At 38.1% G+C, this 21,982-nt stretch overlaps 1 protein-coding gene and 1 pseudogene across 6 annotated transcripts in view; one reads left to right on the plus strand and one right to left on the minus strand.

The window, feature by feature from the left end:
• PIK3C2A (phosphatidylinositol-4-phosphate 3-kinase catalytic subunit type 2 alpha) overlaps positions 1-21,982 on the plus strand; it is a 111,361-nt gene that overhangs the window by 40,235 nt on the left and 49,144 nt on the right. For all 6 annotated transcript variants that reach the window (XR_010946126.1, XM_067749734.1, XM_067749732.1 and 3 more), the window contains exons 3-8: positions 7,387-7,490; positions 13,416-13,573; positions 15,043-15,163; positions 15,814-15,925; positions 17,081-17,160; positions 17,291-17,354. Coding sequence is in view for 5 of the 6 variants with exons in the window: in XM_067749734.1 (XP_067605835.1) it covers positions 7,387-7,490; positions 13,416-13,573; positions 15,043-15,163; positions 15,814-15,925; positions 17,081-17,160; positions 17,291-17,354 (639 nt within the window). In the remaining variant the exon portion in view is untranslated. The remainder of the gene's footprint in view (positions 1-7,386; positions 7,491-13,415; positions 13,574-15,042; positions 15,164-15,813; positions 15,926-17,080; positions 17,161-17,290; positions 17,355-21,982) is intronic.
• Positions 6,330-6,949, minus strand: LOC137231272 (phosphatidylethanolamine-binding protein 1 pseudogene; annotated as a pseudogene).

Here is a 21,982-nt window from a genome sequence, read left to right on the forward strand (position 1 = left end):
TGAGATGCAGTGATGATTAATTTTATGTGTCAGTTTGACTGGGCTATGGGGTGCTCCGACATTTGGTCAAACATTATTCTGGGTATGTCTGTAATGATGCTTCTGGATGAAATTAATATTTGAATTTGTAGACTGAGTAAAGGCAGATTGCTCTCCCTAAAGTGGTGGGCCTCACCCTAACAGTTGAAGGCTTGAATAGAACAAAAGGGCTGACCCTACCACCAAAAAAGGGGAATTCCTTCAACTTGACTGCCTTTGAGTTGGCACATTGGGGTTTTTTCCCTGACTTTGGACTCAAACTGAAACATTGGCTTTTCCTGGGTCTTGAGCCTGCCATACTCAGACTTAGAACTATAACATCAGCTCTCTTGGGTCTCCTGTTTGCTGACTGCAGGTCTTGAGACTTGGCATCCTTTATAATCACATGAGCCAATTTCTTATAATAAATCTCTCTCTCTCCATTCATATGTGTATAAAGAGATGTCCCAGCTTGATGTCCAGTAGGTGCAGTCCCTTAGGTATTCCTCAGCCTCCTGAAGAGACTTTCCTTTTGATGGAACTTGGACCCAAAGTCCGTTTGGTTGGGATATTGCTCTGTCAGTGATCCATATAGATGCTGACAACAATTAGCAGAGAGAAATTTCCCTGCAGAAAAGTGCAGAAATTGGATGATTCCCAGTTCTTTGTCTTTAGCTCTGGAATAGAATTTTGTAATAGAGTATTTCTAGATGATGACCAAACATCTCCATGGATTTCCAAACCCAAAATATTTACTAGAGAACTCAGTATCTTCCCCCACAAACCTCTTTGTTTCATATATTGGATAATGACATTAGTGATTTTTTCTTATTATCATTTGCCTCTTTCATTCATTGAAAAATATTTGAGGGGACTTCCTGGTGGTCCAGTGGGTAAGATTCTGCACTTTCAATGCAGGGGGCCCTGGTTGGGGAACTAGATCCTGAATACATGCCGCAACTAATAGTTTGTATGCGGCAACTAAGAAGTCCGCATGCCACAACTAAGAAGCCCACATGCTGCAACTAAAAGATCCCGTGTGCTATAATGAGCATCCTGCATGCCACAACTAAGACCCGGCAAAGCTGGGTCTTAAATAAGTATTAAATAAATGTTTAAATATTTAAAAAAAAGAAAGACTCTTATTTAAAAAAATTAAAAAAAAATTTGAGGACAAAATGTGTGGGCTACAAATATTAACCATTCACAGACCTCATCCTTAAAGAACTCGGGTTAGAAGGGGGAGACAAAATGTATGTGCATATAACTGCAGTATGTAATAGAAAGCCGGGAGTGCTGCATAAAAGTTTGTGCAAGATCAGTGGAGGAAAGAGATGATTTGATGCTTAAGTTGTTTGGAGTTTGAGGAAGGGATCAGGAGCAAGAGTTGAGGGAATAGGTGTGAAATTTTTTAAAAAATTGTTTTTGGTTCCAGAAAGAGTGGAAAAAAACAAAAAAATGCTAATGTTAATGTAAAGATGAAATCATTGGCAGCCCAGCTGTTTTTTACTTTGTGAGCAGAACATTTGTGTTAATTTTCCAGATTCTATTATTACCTTGATGTATGACTAGATAATTAGTTATTATAATCTATTTCTGTCACCATCAATTGAAACTTATAACTTGCTTGAAAGGAAGGACCTAATACATGAAAGGCACTGTAAAAAATACTTTTTTGATTTTAAAAAAAAAGCATCTAGAAATGCCACTAAGGAGATTCAAAATCTATTAATAAGTGGAACATGAAAAACAGACAGAGTTAAAGAAGGAAAGATGGTTACTAGGTCAACAAAAATACGAATTTTTTATAGCATTGCTCCTGCAAAGGTCACAATGCTGTTTTTCTCTCGTGTTTTAAAGGTTTTTTTTTTCAGGAGACTTTGTTGTGAGGTACTAGAATGGCATAGTGAATGAGTTAGGTTGCCTGGGTTGAAATCCTAACTCTGATTATATTAGTCATGTGACCTCATGTGCCTCATTAACTTCTCTGTGCCTCATTTTTTAATCTGTAAAATGGGGATAATAGTAATGTTACCCACCTACTAGAGCTTTGTGAGAAATAAATAATATATACATACATATATATATACACACACACACACATACATACATGACTAAATTTCTTACAGCAGAACCTTACATGTAAGAAATGCTCAGTAATTGCTAGATATATTTTTGTGTGGTAAAATACATATAAGAAAATTACCAGATTAACCATTTTAAGGTGTACAGTTCAGTGGTATTAAATATATTCACATTGTTGTGCAACCATCACCACCAACCATCCCCATAACTTTTCATCTTGTAAAACTGAAATTCTATACCCATTAAGTAGTAACTCTCCATTCTCCCCTCCCCCTGGCCCCTGGCAACCGCCATTCTACTTTGTCTTTATGATTTTGAATACTCTTAAGTACCTCATATAAGTGGAATCATATAATATTTGTCATTTTGTGACAGTCTTATACACTTATAATGTCCTCAAGTTTCATCCATATTGTAGCATATTGTAAAATTTTCTTTATTTTTAAGGCTGAATAATATTCCACTGTATACCTCAGTTTGCTTGCTTTTCCATTCATCTGTTGGTTTATACTTGGATTGCTTCCATGTTTTAGCTATTGTGAATAATGCTGCTATGAACATGGGTGTAAAAATATCTCTTTGATACCTGCTTTCAATTCTTTTGGGTATAGACCCAGAAGTAGAATTGCTGGGTCATATGGTAATTCTATTTTTAATTGTTTGAGAAACCACCACATCGTTTTACACAGAGGCTACACCATTTTACATTACTACCAACAGTGCCCAAGGGTTCCAGTGTCTCCACATCCTTGCCAACATTTGTTGTTTTCTGTTTTTTTGTTTGTTTGTTTGTTTTTGTGGTACGCGGGCCTCTCACCATTGTGGCCTCTCTCGCCGCGGAGCACAGGCTCCGGACGCGCAGGCTTAGCGGCCATGGCCCACAGGCCCAGCCGCTCCGGGGCACGAACCTATGTCCCCTGCATCGGCAGGCGGACTCCCAACCACTGCGCCACCAGGGAAGTCCTGTTTTTTGTTTTTTTTTGTTTTTTTGTGTTTTTTTTTTTGCGGTACGCGGGCCTCTCACTGTTGTGGCCTCTCCCGTTGTGGAGCACAGGCTCCGGACGCGCAGGCTCAGCGGCCATGGCTCACGGGCCCAGCCGCTCCGCATGTGGGATCTTCCCGAACCGGGGCACGAACCCGTGTCCCCTGCATCGGCAGGCGGACTCTCAACCACTGCGCCACCAGGGAAGCCCTGTTTTTTGTTTTTAATAGTAGCTATCCTAGTGAGTGTGAGGTGGTATCTCACTGTAATTTAGATATTATTTTTAATAATAATAATAATTAGAAAAATACTTATTTTATAGAATCAGATATTAATTATGAAAATTACTGCTGTTCTTTTTAGGAGACAGTTGAAGGAACTACATAGTGCCTTATATTTTTTCATTGTTTTATGATTGCTATGGCAAATTCATTGGTTCTATGGAAGTAAATTTTAACTTGTTTTTAGAGGGAGCAGAACATTTAACAAATTGAACCAATGGTTGGGTTCCTTATGAACTGGATATAAAGTTTTACAAAAATATGAAATTCAGTTAAATTTGATTCTTGTCTTCAAGGAGCTTTCACATTAGGACAAATATAAAACAGGATGTAATGATACTGGTGTTTGGTTCAGACTAAGTACTTAGAAATTCTAGGAGGGAAGAAATGCTTCATACTGAATATTCATAGAAGACATTGTAGATGAAGTGGCATTCCATTGGGCCTTAAAAAATTAATAGATCTTTGACTTGTGTTGTGAGGGAAGGTTAGGAGGAAGACATTGAAGACAAACAGATTCAGAGGCAAGATAGTTCAGTTTGTGTTTCATAGGAACAGGATATGAGTCAAACTAACTTGGACATAATATTCACTTGGGAAGTTCTGGGAAATACTATTGGATTAGATTGTGGCAAACTTGGAGTGGCAAACCAGAGGATTTCTTTAGAAATATAAAAATCCATTTTTCAGGTAGTATGGTCTATTTGCTACGATACTTGTTTATGTAACACAGATTAACTTCTGTAATTGGTAAATATGGGATTGATGTCAGTATAATGGGGAGGTAGCATTCGTTCAAAAATAATCTTTCCCAGCATATCAACATTTCAAAGCAATCTAGAACAAACTCTCATAGTTAAAGGGAATATCTTAGTAATGCAGGAAAGTATTAGGAAAACACTGAAAGTTCTGCAGAAGTGAAAATGGTGGCTACAAGAACAGTTCCACATTCCACAGGGTTAAGCATTCTGATGAAACAGTAAGTGCAGACAGAGAAGCTGAGAAGACATTTCTGTTTGCATTAAGAACTTTGGTGAAGAAGTGTACATCCTGGGGTATATTTTTAACTTCATTGAAATTGGTCTTCGCTAGAAGCAAATGCCCTTCAGAATCCATATAACAAATTAGGAAGCAGGAGCTCCAGGGTTTAAGGAGGCTTCAGAGGATCAAAGACCATAATTCAAGGTGCAAATTCAAGTGGAGATTTAACTGCACTAGTGTTTCTGTAAAGACTTATTGTTTTAGTTAGGGCTTTGATTACACTTTTTTTTTTTTTTTTTTGTGGTACGCGGGCCTCTCACTGTTGTGGCCTCTCCTGTTGCGGAGCACAGGCTCCGGACGCACAGGCTCAGTGGCCATGGCTCACGGGCCTAGCCACTCTGCGGCATGTGGGATCTTCCTGGACCAGGGCACGAACCCGTGCCCCCTGAATCGGCAGGTGGACTCTGAACCACTGCACCACCAGGGAAGCCCGATTACACCGATTTTTGAGTAGTCTGCCTTAACTCTGTTTTTCCCATGAGCTCTGTTATTTGTAGTAGCGATTTTTCTAGAACTCAGGGCTGGCCACTTCCCCATGTACATATCACCTTCTAGCAGAAGGGGCTCTGCCACATTATAAAAGCAGTAAATTAATAAAGGAGTTGTTGTCCTGAATTTTCAGTTTAATTTTCTGACAAAACCTTCTTGTTTGTCATGGTTATGGAAATCCATTACAACTCTTGAAATTTATACACTATGTTCTCATTCACTCAAGTTTTAATTGAGAATGTCCCATTTTAATTTTAAAGGAAATTTACATTTGGAATTTGTGCTAAATCAAGTATTTTTACGTAGTAAGTCAAAACACCTCTAAATGGACTCTGCTGCTTGGCTGTGCTTGGGTAGTGAATTTATCTTCCTAAATGTTGCACACAAATTTTGATCAGACATAAACTTAACTTTTGAAGGAATGTCAGGGTGTTTGTACAAGTTTATTAATGTAGAAAATGCCCACTAACTCCTAAAACTCATTCTCTTATATAAAGAACCAGATGCTTTCTTGGAATTTGAGACCTAAGTTGAATATATAGAATTCCTGGTTTATTAGAGGAGTCCCAAATGGGCTTGATATCTTCATTTTCTTAAAACAGAGCCTAGTCCTTTAATTTCATTCAGCTGTTAACTTTCTGAAGTGTTCATTTCTGGAAGATTTTGAATGGAAATGTCTTTAGCGTTCCATTCTTATTGACTGATACAAAGTACAGCCTATTTCTACTTTTTTTTTCCATCTACACGTTTTTATTTTTATTCAACTATAAGCAAGTAGCAGAATTAACACAACATTCAGCAACTCCAGACCAGCCTTTCTTACACCGACGAGTGATCAATTTAACACGTACAGACTTTCGGATTTCTGATGACCTCTCACTCAGCCCCGCAGCTCATCTGGATGGCCAAGCTTTAACAGCAAAGTGACTCTCTCCCTATTGCTTTTTCCAGTATTGCTCTTTAAAGGAACCAGAGCGGGACACTGACAGCCAATAACCAGCCTGAGATGTATCACGTTGGGGGCTAGTGGACATGCCAGCCCCTGGTTGTCTTAGTGAGAGACAGGGCCCTGAAAACAAATGCCAGAAGATGCCATCACACACAGCCCTGGGCTCGGGCTCACAAAGGCAGAGGCAATCAGTCTTTTCGTTTTTTCAACCTCCCTTAAAGATTCTTTGATGCTCTGTTCTAATACTGCAGACCTCGTCTTTTTACCAGAATTTTTTTCCTCTTTAACGTCTGGGTTGTTAAATTAACATTTTGATGACCCCATCCTAGTACCAAAGTATCCCCCACCAAAACGGAGTTCAAATTTGATCAAAACATAAACCCCTAGAATTATAGAGGACAGGCAGAAGGAAAAGACACCCTAAACCTAAATCTTACTGCTCAGGCCTCAGGGCAGGGGGAAGAGAAGAAATCTACATGCATCACTAAACTGAAACACTGCTTGGGAACTCTGGGACGATGTCCATCTCCTGGCTTTCCTCTGCTTCCCAGACAGCTGCTCGTAGAGTTTGGGCACATAGTCATCCCATTTGGCCTGGTAACACGTGCCGGCCCCTGGAGCCCCGAGCTCATACTTTTTGCAGAAATTCGCCACCTTGAATCTGCCACCGTGGTCTCCAGATCGGTTGCGGAGAATGGGCTCATCACACTTCAGTGGCCTGTCCTGCTCGTAAACCAGCCAGATGTAGTAGTGAAGGCCTGTGCCCTTGGGAGGCCCAGAGCCCACATAATCGGAGAGGACTGTGCCACTGCTGATGTCGTTCCCCTTCATGTTGACCACTAGGAAATGGTGCCATTCCCTGTATTTGGAGTCCTTCCTGCTGGGAGCATCCGGGTCTGTCAAGACCAAAATATACAGTTTACCTGGATGAAGGCCATCCCATGCAATGCTGGTGGGCCAGTTCTTCACCTGCGTGGTTGTCAGCACTTTACCCAGCTCGTCAACCTCTGCCCCGCCGTATTTGACCTGCAATGGGTGCTGCGGCCTCTCATCCACTTCCTGCAGGCTCAAAGGCCCAGACTGCTTGTTGAGGTCCACGAGCATCACGGAGCCAAGGGGGGCGGACAGCAGGGAAAGCAGCGGGAGGACTCGGTGCAGGGTAGTAGTCCAGACTCCCAGGCCTATTTCTACTTCTGAGCAAGTAAAACCAATGAACTTTAAAATAAGGCTTGGGACTTCCCTGGCGGTCCAGTGGTTAAAGATTGCGCTTCCAATGCAGGGGGCGCAGGGTAATCCCTGGTCAGGGAGCTAAGATGCCACATGACATGCGGCCTGGCCAAAATTAAAAAAAAAAAAAAAGACTTAGTTGGCATTACTTTTACAAAGATAGAAATCCATACTTTAAAACTTTGTTACTGATATGATTTATTTTACCTCCATATTTTTGTACATGTTTTTATAAAAATGTGTTTGTGCTATATGCTATTTAGCATTTTGGGGATCTTTTACTTTTAAAATAAAAACACTCTTTTTCATTACAGAAAGGCCCAAATGGGACCAGTACTTTGCCAGCTGAAAGTTCTCTTCTACAAGAAATTGAAGTACAGAATGAGGAAGTGGCAGCTTTTTGTCAATCCATTACGAAGTAAGGAATTTTTCTTTATAAAGATGATTTTTTATTAAGTAATTTTTTAAAATTTATCTTAACCAGCTTAGTGCTACTAATTATAAAATTTTTTAAGTTTTAACTATTTTCTCCCTGTGGCTAAAATGTCAAAACAATCAGTTAATTGGTACATTAACACAAACTACAGTTGAACCTGTTAGTGTTCTGAGTATTTAGAAGAAAAAATTGAGGTCAGACAGTAGATTTCTGATAGTCTATTACCGAGGGAGAATATGGCTTAAACATAGAAGTTTCATTAGAATTAGAAAATGCTTTTTTTTTTTTTTTTTTTTTTTTTTCGGTACGCAGCCCTCTCACTGTTGTGGCCTCTCCCATTGCGGAGCACAGGCTCCAGACGCATAGGCTCAGCGGCCATGGCTCACTGGGCCCAGCCGCTCTGCGGCATGTGGAATCTTCCCGGACCAGGGCATGAACCCGTGTCCCCTGCATCAGCAGGTGGACTCTCAACCACTGCGCCACCAGGGAAGCCCAGAAAATGCCTTTTTTTTTTTTTTTATGGCTGTGCTGGATCTTCATTGCTGCACACGTTGAGGTGCGTGGGCTTCTCACTGCAGTGGCTTCTCTTATTGCGGAGCACGGGTTCTAGGTGCACAGGCTCAGTAGTTGTGGTGCGTGGGCCCTACAGCGCACAGGCTTCAGTAGTTGTGGCGTGCGGGCTTAGTTGCTCCATGGTATGTGAGATCTTCACGGACCAGGGATCAAACCCATATCCCCTGCGTTGGCAGGCGGATTCTTAACCACTGGACCACCAGGGAAGTCCCTGCCTTTTTTGCCTTTATAGGGAGACTTAGTTTTGCCATAAACTTTCTAGCATTCAAAATATTGTCCTACTTAGAATTAAGAGATGATATAACAAGCAAGATTAGAGGAGCAAATATATTTTCTGAAGGTTAGAAAAATGCATTTCTAAAATGTTCTTTTAATCCTAAATGTGTCCAGTGTTCTTAATACATGAAGAAACTGAGACTCAGAGAAGTTACCTACCAAAGTTTACTCAGCTAGTCTGTAACAGAGCGAGGTCTCCATTACCTCTGGTTTGGTGTGTTTTCTTTCCATCATTTCACTGTATTAGTGAGGACTTCTGTTATGAGTGCAAGAAACCCATCTTAAACTAGCATAAATCAAGGAAGGTTATGTATTGGTTCACAAACCCGTATAGCAGAAAGAGGGAGGATGGGGCAGAGCTCAGTGACAGCAAGATCCAGGAATTCACACACTGTAATTGATCCCTACTCCCTTTGGACTCTTCTTCTTCCTCCCTTTTCTCCCTGGGCCCTTTCACCATGCATGTTGGCTTCTACTAGAGATGGAGTTTTGAAGGCAGGGAATATAACCACTGATAGCTTAGACTTTGATATTCTAATGGTCTTGTTAACAGAAAGGAGAGAGTCCTTTCAGTCAGCACCAGATAGAAAAATCCCACGGAAGGAGGGAGTGGAACAACAAACATTGTGGCCAACTGGATGAGATCTGTTATCAAAAGAAGGAAAAGTAGGGACTTCCTTGGTGGTACAGTGGTTAAGAATCCGCCTGCCAATGTAGGGAACACAGGTTCGATCCCTAGTCCGGGAAGATCCCACATGCCACGGAGCAACTAATCCGTGAGCCACAACTAGTGAGCCTGCATGCCACAACTACTGAAGCTCACACACCTAGAGCCCGTGCTCCGCAGCAAGAGAAGCCACCGCAATGAGAAGCCTACCCACTGCAACAAAGAGTAGCCCCCGCTCACGGCAACTAGAGAGAGCCCGTGCGCAGCAACAAAGACCCAATGCAGCCAAAAACAAACAAATAAACAAATAAATAAATTTATTTTTTAAAAAAAGAAGGAAAAGTAGATCACTACTGGGAGATTTATTCTGAATCCAGTATTTTCCCCAGTGTGGTTTAAGCAAAGCAGAGTTTGGGGTTCCCAGATCATTTTCGAGTATATTCATCATTTTTATGATATGGGACTTATTATATTTAACTAGATTTTCTAGACTATTGGTAACATTTCATTAAAATTCTATCTTCTTGTGTGTCACCTTTTAACCAGCATTCCTTTTCTTCAGGATACCTTAGGGAAAAAAAAGAAGAAAAATATCAGTAGAGTCACTTTTTCTTTCCTGAAAAGGTTACTCTTTTTTTTTTTTTTTTTTTTGCGGTACGCAGGCCTCTCACTGCTGTGGCCTCTCCCGTTGCGGAGCGCAGGCTCAGCAGCCATGGCTCACGGGCCCAGCCGCTCCGCGGCATGTGGGATCTTCCCGGACCGGGGCACAAACCCGCGTCCCCTGCATTGGCAGGTGGACTCTCAACCACTGCGCCACCAGGGAAGCCCAAAGGTTACTCTTAACTGTGTTTTTAAAACTCATATTTTTCAGTAGACGTTTAAAATAGAAGAGACATTTAGATGACTGAGAATGCAAATTGCATGTGTTAGAAATTACCTGTGCCTTTATTCCATTATACCATTATGTATGTGTGGTTAACAGTTTAGAAATAATCTTTTATCTTAATGGTTTGGTATTAATCTGGTATGTGTTTTATCTTAATGGTTTGGTATTAATCTGATATGTGTTCATCGAGTTTTTAAAATTTTCTTTCCAAACAAACCTTGTCTATTAGACTGTGTTGAGTGACTATTGCATTTAAGCTTTGCATGTTGAGAAATTAGGCTCTCTGTGATCTGCCTTTTTTTCTGCATTTGAATCTTAGTGTTATTTACACAAACTCTGCCACTAAGCTAAAATGATCATTTTTATTTATGTGTGCACACGCGCGCGCACACACACACACACAAATGGCTTCTGTAATATTAAAACCTCAGATGAACTAGAGACAATGAATTCTTTTTGTAATTTATTTCTGTTAGAGTGGGATTGCAACAAATGTTTCAGAGAAGTAAGAGGGAGAGGTGTTTTTGAAGCCATGTTCTAGAAAATTCTTTCATTCCCCTCTGACCTTGGAGATTGGAGTCAGGAGAAGTCTTGATGTCTTGAAGAAATTAATGTCACTTTCTATTTTTTCCAGTGTGCAGATTTTAAAAACAAGTGTTTATACTCTTAGTAAATGCCTCATTTTTTGAAATCTCCTAAAATGATTAATTTCATTATTTTAATTCAGCTATGACATTAGTGTAAGATTGTCAGGATGATATTTGTTTACAGTTAAGCCTACTTCTAGGCCTTGTTTTTTTTTGCTTCTGTGAAATCAGGGAGTTGCACTAGTGATCTCAAGGGTCACTTTCAGTTTAAAGTTCTGTAAAATACTTCGAATCGGGACATTTAATTATTACTGCATTTTTCTTGTTTTTATTTCTTTCCTTTCACACTCATCATAATTGACAAAACTTGCTGTATCTACTAGTTAATAGGTCCAGAGAAAGTTCTCAGAGGAATGTTAGATACCAGTGGAAATTTTTTCTGCTTCATTTGTGGTCCCCTAGGGTAAGATGAAAAACTACACTTTACACTTGTCATTCTGAATAGCCTTTAATTTCCTTTCCTCATATATGGTTCCAATCTAATATTTATATTCTACAAAAATGTCTTGATCCCAAGGATTCCCTGTAGGTTTTTACCTCTGCATTTAGTTAATTTTATTCTAAATGACGCTGACTCAAGTTTCTTATAAAGTAGTGTCAATTCAATTAAAATCCCTCATTTTTTAAAATAAATTTATTTTTATTTTTAATTTATTTTTGGCTGCGTTGGGTCTTTGTTGCTGTGTGCGGGGTTTCTCTAGTTGTGGTGAGCAGGGGCTACTCTTTGTTGCAGTGCGCAGTCTTCTCACTGCCGTGGCTTCTCTTCTTGCGGAGCATGGGCTCTAGGTGCACGGGCTTCAGTAGTTGTGTGGCACGCAGGCTCAGTAGCTGTGGCTCGCGGGCTCTAGAGCACAGGCTCAGTAGTTGTGGCTCAGGGGCTTAGTTGCTCCGTGGCATGTGGGATCTTCTCCGGGCCAGGGCTCGAACCCACATCCCCTGCATTGGCCAGTGGATTCTTAACCACTGTGCCACCAGGGAAGCCCAAAACCCTCATTTTTTTTTTTTTTTTTTTTTTTCTGGTACGCGGGCCTCTCACTGTTGTGGCCTCTCCCGTTGCGGAGCACAGGCTCCGGACGCGCAGTCCCAGCAGCCATGGCTGACGGGCCCAGCCGCTCCGCGGCATGTGGGATCTTCCCGGACCGGGGCACGAACCCGTGTCCCCTGCATCGGCAGGCGGACTCTCAACCACTGCGCCACCAGGGAAGCCCCAAAACCCTCATTTTTATATGTAACTTTTTATCACTAGAATTTTTGTCCAGTAAATTCTTGTTTTCTGAACTGTCATCAGGAATTTCTGATTTTCCTTTTATCATCCTTAAGGATTTCTGAAAATTGAAGGCTTCCTTGGATATAGATAAAGTTCTTTACCGTTTTATATATTAGTTAGCTACGTGATTTGCTGTGACTATCTTATTTCATGTGGTATTTCTTGTTTCATAGGAAACAAGAATACCAAGTATGTGAGAAACAATAAAAAATCTTAGGCTGGGTCCTGTGAAGGTCTTGTCATTGTGTTACAGAGGGGTAAGCTTGGCAGCAATCAAATATTTGAAGGTAATGTGTCCATATCTAAAGGTGCATTTCCAACATCAATTTAAGTTTATTACTTTCTATTACCTTTTTTTCAATTACATTTCTTTTTAATATTGGATCCTTTGTGGCACTTAAGATCACAGTGCAGAAACCAGATTTATTCATTTATTCATTTATTTGACGAGATGCTTATAACGCTTACCATGTACTAGACACTGTTCTGAGTGTCCTTATAAACTTAATTCACATAATTCTCACAACAACCCCATGAAGTTAGTAGTAGTATTATCCCCATTTTATAGAAGAGGAAACTGAAGCAACAAGGAGATTGAATAACTTGCCTAAGATTACACAGCTAGTAAGTAGTACAAACAGGATTTAAACTTGGGAAGTCTGACTCTAGCAGTAGTGCACAAATAGTTACACTTGCTGCCTGCCTCTCCAGAACCTTTCTTATTGTCAACTCAAACTATTTTATTCTGTTCCTATAACTTGATTATTTTAATCTCTACAGAGCGAATAGATAAAACTTCCAGCATTCATTCCGTTTATAGCCCTGTGAAAAGCAGATGGGAGAAGTGGAGTTTGTCTTCTAACTTCCAGAAAAAAGTCAGTTAAGGGAAGCCCACAGGCTTAAAGAAGGCATCAAATCCTCCTTTGTCTTCAGATAATAGAAGTGCTATCTGGAGATGAGCCATACACCTGCCTTATATATTTAAATTTAAACTATTTTGCTACTATGAATACGAAGAACACTTCACAGGCAATTTTTTTGCCATTCCCTAAGTCTTAGAAATCACTTTGAGGGAATAAAGGCCTCATAGCACTGTAAAAACCCATTGTCTATGTTTTTCTATCATACTACCAACCAAAAACTGTGTAGGAAAAAGGATGTCAGAAAAAAAGATTTTAAAAAGACAACAAACTTTTTCATCCCTCTGGCAATTACAATTTAGGTCTATCACCTGTATTGTCAGTGGTTCATTAAAAATGTACATTTTGTGAAATTATACTGTTTAGCCAAAAATCTGAAGCAGAGAACCTCATTTAATGCTGTGTATCCAGTGTGTGTTTTGTTGATGTTGATAGTGTTACCAAAGCGGTCCTGGCAGTACTTAATCTCTTTCCTTGGATTCTGTTTTTTAAAAGGCAAATGCCGGTGTTTTGGAGTTTTGACAGGGGTCCATTCATTACATTTCTCCTGAGCTGCTCTAGAATTGGACAGTAACACAGAATTGAATGGCTATAAGCATGCAAAGCCTTGTTCAGAGCTCTCAAATGCAGCTTTCAAAAAAAGAATTTAATTTCTTGTTTTTTGTGAATAGATTGAAGACCAGTTTTCCATATACCAATCACTGCACAAATCCAGGCTATTTGTTAAGTCCAGTCACAGTGCAAAGAAACATATGTGGAGAAAATGCTAGCGTGAAGGTCTCCATTGAAATTGAAGGATTTCAGCTACCAGTTACCTTTACATGCGATGGTAGGTTCATAGTTCCCCAACGATCTTGTTTTGCTCTGATTAGGGAGAAAATGTTTAAAATGTTAATGTTATCATTCTTTTAATAAACTGACTCAGTTATCATTAGGTATCCTTTAAAAATCTCTGTGTGTGTCGGGGGGGGGGGTAAAATACTTAACATGCATTAGTTATCCCTTTCTAGAAATTGGCGTTCATATGGATAGTTCTGTGGTTTGGGTTAGAGAAAAACCAGTTTACTTTTATAACTACATATTTCTCTGAAAGATGCTGAGTAATTTGGTTAATCAGTGGCTCTTGGCCAAAGCCCAAAAGCATTAGCTAGCAAGGCTAATTATAGTCCTATTCTTTATATTCTAAAGGAAGACTTATTCTCTTTAAACATACCTTAAATTTTGGTTTGGGGAATCGTATGCAGTAAGAATTAATACTAAAATTGAAGGAAAGTAAGGTCAATAAGCTTCTTGATTGAAATAAGCATGGATAAGCATTGATAGCAAATGTTTTGATTTGTATCAAATTTTGACTTGATATATCAAGATCTGATTCATTTAAAAATATATCAAATTCCTATTGTTTGGTGCTTCATAAATGTGCACATTTATAGTGTACATCTCTTTTAAGAAATGTAACCATTTTATAGTAGAAGTGCTTTGTGTGTTTAATAACTGTTATGATACATATAAATGTGTTCAGAAATGTAGCTATTGTATTAGATAGAGGTTTTATGGCCTTTTCTGCCAAGCTGTTAATTTTCATGAATTCTGAATGTAGTCACTGTCTTCTAAGTTGAACATAAAAGCTCTAAGTATAGAAATAGGTTACTTTAGTTTTTAATGGTTTGTAATCTTAGTATCCAGCTATTGTGAAGAATGATAATTGAATAATACTTCCTACTTTCTATATTTTTATTCTTCATTGGATAATTTACCAGGCAAATGTCAAATGTTTAAGGTGATTCTTTTTCCTTATGATTTGGTTTAAATAATTGTTTGCTAGACACTGCTAAATGTCATCCTTTTTGGAGGAGTCTGTAATACAGAGGTGGCTTTCTTAGCTTAGATCTGCCCTGTCTAATACGATAACCACTAGCTACATGTGACTATTGATTACTTGAAATATGGCTAATATAGATTGAGATGTGCTATAAGTGTAAAATACACACTGGAATTCAAAGACTTACTTTGAAAAGAGAATGTAAGATATCCCATTAGTAATTTTGAAATACCAATTATATATTGAAATGATATTTTGGATATATTAGGTTAAATAAAATATATTATTGAAATTAGATTCATCTGTTTCTTTTTACTTTCTTCAACGTGGCTACTAGAAAATTTTAAATTACATATGTGACCTGCATTATAGTTCGCTTATATAGTGCTGTTTTAGATTGTAAGACATACAGTCTGAATAGGTATATACTTAGTATTGAATGTATACAATGAAAATGATGACTAACTCTTTTACAGTGAGTTCTACTGTAGAAATCATAATAATGCAAGCCCTTTGCTGGGTACATGATGACTTGAATCAAGTAGATGTTGGCAGCTATGTTCTTAAAGTTTGTGGTCAAGAGGAAGTGCTACAGAAGTAAGTATTCATTTAATTATTGAGCAACATTTTTGGAAATTTCATTTTAATGGATTAAATTAGAAAAATTTCAAGTTAAATTTATAATCTAAAACCACATTGGGTCCTAGTGAATTGGTTTATTGGATCAGTTAACTTATATTAAGATATACGTTGTCCAAGACATTGTGTCTAAGACAGTAGAGGATCTTGCCCTTAAGAAGCTGATAGTCTTAGATGGGAAGAATGGTGGGCAATTGGTTGACAAGTGAATTTAAAGTTGTTTTTCTTTCTGCAGAGAGGCAATAGTTACATCATTAGGGACTCCATTTTCCCTTTGTAGCATGCAGTATTACTTTATACACAGTGTTTAGTTGTGATTTCCTTTTAGTTGCCTGAAATAATCATTATATGAATCTTTTTCTGAACCTACTAGAGATGCTCTGTCCCTGTTTTTTTTCCTTGTTTGTCTTCATCTTCTTTCTTCTTTGCTTTAACTCTTCTCATGTAGAATTATTTCTCTATTTAAATGCTCACACTTGGTTAAAAAAGTCTCTGTATTTTACCATTCTCTTCAATTCCTGATGAGTAAAATTTACATTTTACTCTCACCTGTATAATTTCTAGTTTGAGGAGAATAACACTGATGAATAATTGATATATTTTAACAGTAATCATTGTCTTGGAAGTCATGAACATATTCAAAACTGTCGAAAATGGGACACGGAGATTAAACTACAACTTTTGACCTTCAGCGCAATGTGCCAAAATCTGGCCCGAACAGTAAGTGTGTACCCTATAACTGAATTGCATTTGGTTGAATCTAAATAATTTTAGATTAATTTAGATATTAATTATTAAATATTAATTTTAGATTAATATTAGTTTGGATTAATATGTAATTCTAAATAATTGCTAATCAGCCAATTTGCAATGTGTACGTGCTCTGAGAGTTTTGGGTTTGACTGGGAGTGAGGCACGCTTTATCCCCTACAGGATAAAGCAGATGTGGGGAGAGTTTTAGCAGACCGGGGGGAGACTTTCAATCATGGAGGTTTAGGCAGCATACTACTCAGAGTTGGAGGCATGTTTGAAAATCAAAGTGGAGGAATTATAAAAGTTTGGCTTGTAATAGTTTTACACAAGTTACACAATGAAAACATCAGGGTCAGTCAAGGAGAAATGAGGAAGAAGAAAGATTTTGAATGCTAAATATGGTTTTGGGGAGAAAAAGATCCACATTGACCTTTGCACCAAACTGAGAAAAATATATTATTTTTCACAAAATGAAAACTAATTCTCTGTTTTAAAACTATAGTACTTTCTTTTGAGGTTAAAGCAAAATAGAATGCAAGAAATTAGGCCATTTTATTACTGTATAAACACTTGATGACTTTTAACCTCTAAAGAGAATCATTCATTTGGTAGAATTTTAGGAGGAAAAATATCAATCATTTCTACTTTCTCTTTTCTTTATTTTCCTAGGTTTTGCTCCTATGTTAGGTAGAATTTATTTCACTTGGGTGGAAACTATTTCACAAAACTCAGTACATTTTAACAATCATTAGTAACTTCTGTTTTCAGTTTCTTAAGGCATGATGTTTTTGAGTATTTTGAATAATAAGGGTTATGGTTGAAGAGACCAGTGCCTTATTTATTGAAGGTAAGGTAGAAGGAAATTTGGTTATCATTATAAAAAATGCAGAAATTCAGATGATCTCTTCTCATCTGGTTCCCACTCCACCTTCATTTGGCTGTCCGCCATCTTTAAAAGTGCTTTTAGCTCTCCATTCTCTCTCTATAGCAGAGGCCTCGGTTCTCAAAAGTCACTTTCATTTCAAGAATTTATCATACGCTTAACCTTACTTAATTTGGCAATAGAAAGACCAAAGAATGGATTTCATTATTTGGTAAACATTTGTCTGTATGTTTATTTAGGCAGAAGATGATGAAACACCTGTGGATTTAAACAAACACCTGCATCAAATAGAAAAACCTTATAAAGAAGTCACGACAAGGTGTGGCATCTAAAACATTAATTTCAGGTTTTCAGACGTTACTTTTGGATGTGAATGCACTTATTTTGGTGAATAAAACAATCATTTTTGCATATGGTATCTTTCAGCCACAATAACTTCTTTATTTCAGACATCCTGTTGAAGAACTTTTAGATTCTTATCACAACCAAGTGGAACTGGCTCTTCAAATTGAAGTAAGTCTTAATTCACATTTTGGCTTGATGATTTAAAGATTCTTTTCTCTGTACACTCTTAAATACTAATGTTGGAATTAGATTAAATATTTTAGAAGGACTATTTAAACTATATTCTTGAAGTTGATATTTGATAACTTGTTTTCTGACCCAACATATTAACAAAAATTCTCAGTAGTGCTTGAGTTACCTGAGCTTTATTACTAAGGGGAACCTTCACTTCAATTCAAAAAGCATTTATTGAATACTTGCTATATGCTAGATGCTGGAGTTATGAGAATGAATGACCTAATCCCCACCTACCAGGAACTTAAAACTAGCAATGAAAGATTTAAACAGAATTTCAACATAGTAAATGTAGAATAGAGGTATGTTTTGGCGTCCTTTGAGAGATTGATGAGGGGCACTTCTCCCAACTTGAAGGTTCAAGGAAGGCCTCTAAGAAGGGATGCTGCCGGATCCAAGTCTTAAACAGTATGAGTTAGCTAGAAGATAGTTGGGAAGGGCATGTGAACAAAAGTACATAGGTGCGATACATATGTGGAAGTGTAAGCACTTCTCTGATACAAAGTGTGAAGTGAAGGTTGAAAGATGAAATTGGAAATAGCCAGATATAAATTACCACCATATAATTCATGTGAAGGAGTTTTACTTTATTCTCCAGATCGGGGGCCATATCCAGTCCACTTCCCATTCTTGTAAAGAAAAATTTGGGGGACACAGCCACATTCATTTGTTTACATATTTTCTATGACTGCATTTGTGCTCTAATACTAAAGTTGAGTATTTGGGACAGAGACCATATGTCCTGCAAAGCCTGAACTATTTACTATTTTCATTTTACAGGAAGAGTTTGTTGACCCCTCCTGTAGCCATTCAAGGTGTTTTAAGCAGAGGGTAGGAAGTGGAGTGGGGTGGGGTGGGTGACTTGTTTAGTCTTGAGCTCTGAAGTCACTCTGGCCAAATTGTGGAAGTTAAATTTAAACTTGGCAGGGTTGGTTTCAGGGAGACTACTTAGGAAAGTTTTTGATAGTAGTCCAGGTAAAAGACAGTGAGTGTGGTACAGGTAAAGAGGAGGGACTGATTAACAATATTTAGTAGATAAAATTGGTTAGATTTTGATAGGTAATGAGATGTAAGAGAAGAAGAAATAGTGTAGGATGACCTCCAGATTTCTAGCTACTGTTATACTTTTTATCAATATATAATTATGTTGATTTATCCAACAAATATTACTGAGTATCTTCTCTCTCAAGGCACTGTTGTAGGTGCTGAGGATGTGGCAGGGGACAAAAGAAACTGTAATCCTTGCTCTTTAGAGAATTTACATTCTAGTTAGAGGAAACAGAGTAAAATAAACTAGCAAGGTATATGTTATATCAGGTGGTAAGTGCTATTAGAGAAACATAGAGGAGGGTAATGTTGCAATTTCAAATAAGGTAATCAGAGAAGGCCTCATTGAGAAAATGAACTTGAGTAAAGAACTGGAGAAGGAGAGGAAGAAGCTACCTGGTTATCTGGGGGAGAAGTGTGCCTGGTATGTATAAGGTCTGCTAGGCTAGAATAGAGTGAGGAAGGGGGCAATAGTGGAAACAAATGAATGAGGAAGATTTTTTTTTAGTCACAGGAGAGAGAATGATGGCTTGGACCAGAAGTGATGAGACGGGGTTGAATTCTGTGACAATTTTGAAGTTAATGCTAGGAGGATTTACCAATAGATTGGATGTGGAGCATGAGAGAGAGAGAGAGAAGCATAATTCCAAGGTTTTCTACCTGAGCATTTGGAAATTTGGAGTTGCTTTTAGTGAGATGTAGAAAACTGAGAGAAGAACAGGTTTGTGGGGAAGACCTGAACTCAGTTTTGGACATTTTGTTTGAGATGACTATTATTCATCCAAGTAGTGATATTGAGTAGGCAGTTGGATATGAGTGTGGAATTTAATGGAGGAGATCCAGGCTGGAGATAATAAACTGGGGAATCATCAGAATATAAATATTTTGCAGCCATAAAACTGGATGAGATCACCAAGAAAACCACTGCAGGTAGAGAAAAAAAAAAAGTTCAAGGATGGAGCCATGGGTATACTCCCATCTTATAATAAAACAAAAAATCCACATCCCCCTGCAGCAATCACCCTATACTTCTCTGTTCTCCTTATAACAAAACTTGAAAGTTAATCTGTTTTTTCTGCTTATACTTCCTCTCTTCTCACTCTCTTATGAACCCACTCCAACCAGGCTTTCATTCTCAACGGTTCTCTGAAACTGCACTTAAGATCATCAAGGACTTCAATGATCAGGATTCCAGTAATAAGTTCTTAGTCTTTCTTTTTCTCAACTTTTCTATCGTGTTTGATAGAGTTGATCGTTTCTTCCTTCTTGAAACACTCACATGGCTTCTGGGATACCACATTCTTGGTTCTCCTACTTCCAGTGTCTGCTCTGTGTTCACTCTTACTTGTGGCTTCGAAGCTCCTTATGATCTCCTTATCTTCCTGACCTCCAGAACATTAGAATGCCCAGGGTGCTCAGTTCTAGGACCTCTTCTTCTCTCTGTATTCACATCGTAGGTGATCTCGTTTAATCTCATGTCCTTAAATACCCTACATATGTTGATCATCACTTCAGATTCAAGTGTCTATTACTTGATATTTTTATATGAGTGTCTGACATCTCAAATTTAAGATATATGAAACTGAATTTTTATGCTATCCTTCATATCTATTCATCAGTCTTCCCCTTCTTAATAAATGGCAACTCTGTCCTTCCATTTGCTCAGGCCAAAACCTTGTAGTCATATTTTATTTCTCAAGAAAAAGATATTTCACATCCCATATGCAGTCCCATTCCTGTCAGCTCTGCCTCGAAAATACATTCAGAATGTGACCACCCTTCATCACTACCAAAACTATACTCCTAGTCAGCTATAGTAGTTAACAGCAGTTCCTTACTGGTCTTCCAGCTTCTACGTGTCCTTCTATAGCCTGTCTTCAATAGGCAACCAAAATTATCTTTTAAAAATAAATCACTAAATGCAATGTGGTATCCTGGATTGTATCTTAGAAGAGGAAAAATACATTAGTGGAAAAACTGGTGAAATCTGAAGAAAGCCTGCAGTTTAGGTAATAGTAATTTAATGAGTGTTAATGTCTTAGTTTTGACAAATTTAACATGGTTATGTAAGAAGTTACTTAACCCATTTTCCTTTAATGTTGAATGAGAACTCTCTTTACTATTCTTGCAACTTTTCTGTAAATATAAAATTGTTCCAAAATAAAAAAAAATTTAAAAAAATGAATATAATCACACAAAGCAAATGTAAAATAAGAGAAAATCAAAGCCAAAAGATGGTTCTTTGAAAAAATTAATAAAATTTGTAAACCCTTAAAAATATTAAATCATGCCACTCTTTTGTTCAAAATACTGTTTACCACCTCAGTCAGTAAAATTCAAATCCCTAATTGTTGCTTCAAGGCCCTACACATTCTGACCCACTACCTCTCTGATCTGGCTTCCTACCCCTTTCTTCTTTGTTCTAGCTGATCTGCAGGTATGCTCCCCAGCTGGGACCCTTGTGCTTATCCCTTCTTTTAATGCTCTTTCCCCAGATACTTGCATGACTTACCCTTTCAGTTTATTAACGTCTGTGCTCAAATGTTGTCTAATCAGAGAGCTCTTCACTGACCATCTTATCAGAAATAATAGTGACTCTGTATAGCTTTATTGAGGTATAATTTATGTACTGTAAAATTTACCCATTGGATGTGTACAATTCAATGATTCTTTTAGCAAATGCATAGAGTTGTATAATTGTCACTACAGTCCACTTTTAGGATATTTTCATCACTCCCAGAAGTTTCCGTGTACTACTTTCCAGTCATTCCCCATTCCCATCCTCAGCTCCAAACCACTGCTGATCTGGTTCCCGTCTCAGTAGGTTTGCCTTTAATGGAGGTTTCCTGTAAATGGAATCATACCTTATGTAATCTTTTACATGTGATTTCTTTCACATACCATACTGTTCTTAAGCTCTGTCCATGTAGTATGTATCCACAATTTTTTTTTTATTGCTGAATACTTCCATTGTATGGATATACCACATTTTATTTATCCAGTTACCCAATAACTGACATTTTGAATGTTTGTAGTTTTTGATTATTATGAATAATGCTGCTATAAACATTCATGTATAAGTCTTTGTGTGGATGTATGTCTTGATTTCTCTTAGGTAGGTTTATGGGAGAGGTCAGGAAGTTGCAAAGTTCTGATCCCTCCTGGTCTTAGTTTTCTAGGGATAAGATGTTAATTTATTTCACTAAAATGAAGTTAGGGTGGCAAGTAGGGGTTTTGAGGCAAGGAATAATGGTTGGCTTCATCTTCTAAGGGGAATGGGAAAGAGAGCTGACCAGGGCTTGTAAAAGGAATGTTAAATGGCATGCAGATGCCTGCTGAAATTGGAGACTGCTGGATCTTTATGGTTGTGAGATTTTCTTTAGAAGAACTAGCTGCCTGGTAGAAGAAGCAGAGAAGTCTCTGAGCTCAGAGAACAGGTTTGGTCAGAATGAGGGTGTGAGGGCTGGAAGCAAAGGAGATTATGATCAGAATATGGTATTGTGGTTAAGATTCTG

Source organism: Pseudorca crassidens, chromosome 9 (genome assembly GCF_039906515.1).
Source record: "Pseudorca crassidens isolate mPseCra1 chromosome 9, mPseCra1.hap1, whole genome shotgun sequence".
Classification (NCBI taxonomy): domain Eukaryota; kingdom Metazoa; phylum Chordata; class Mammalia; order Artiodactyla; family Delphinidae; genus Pseudorca; species Pseudorca crassidens.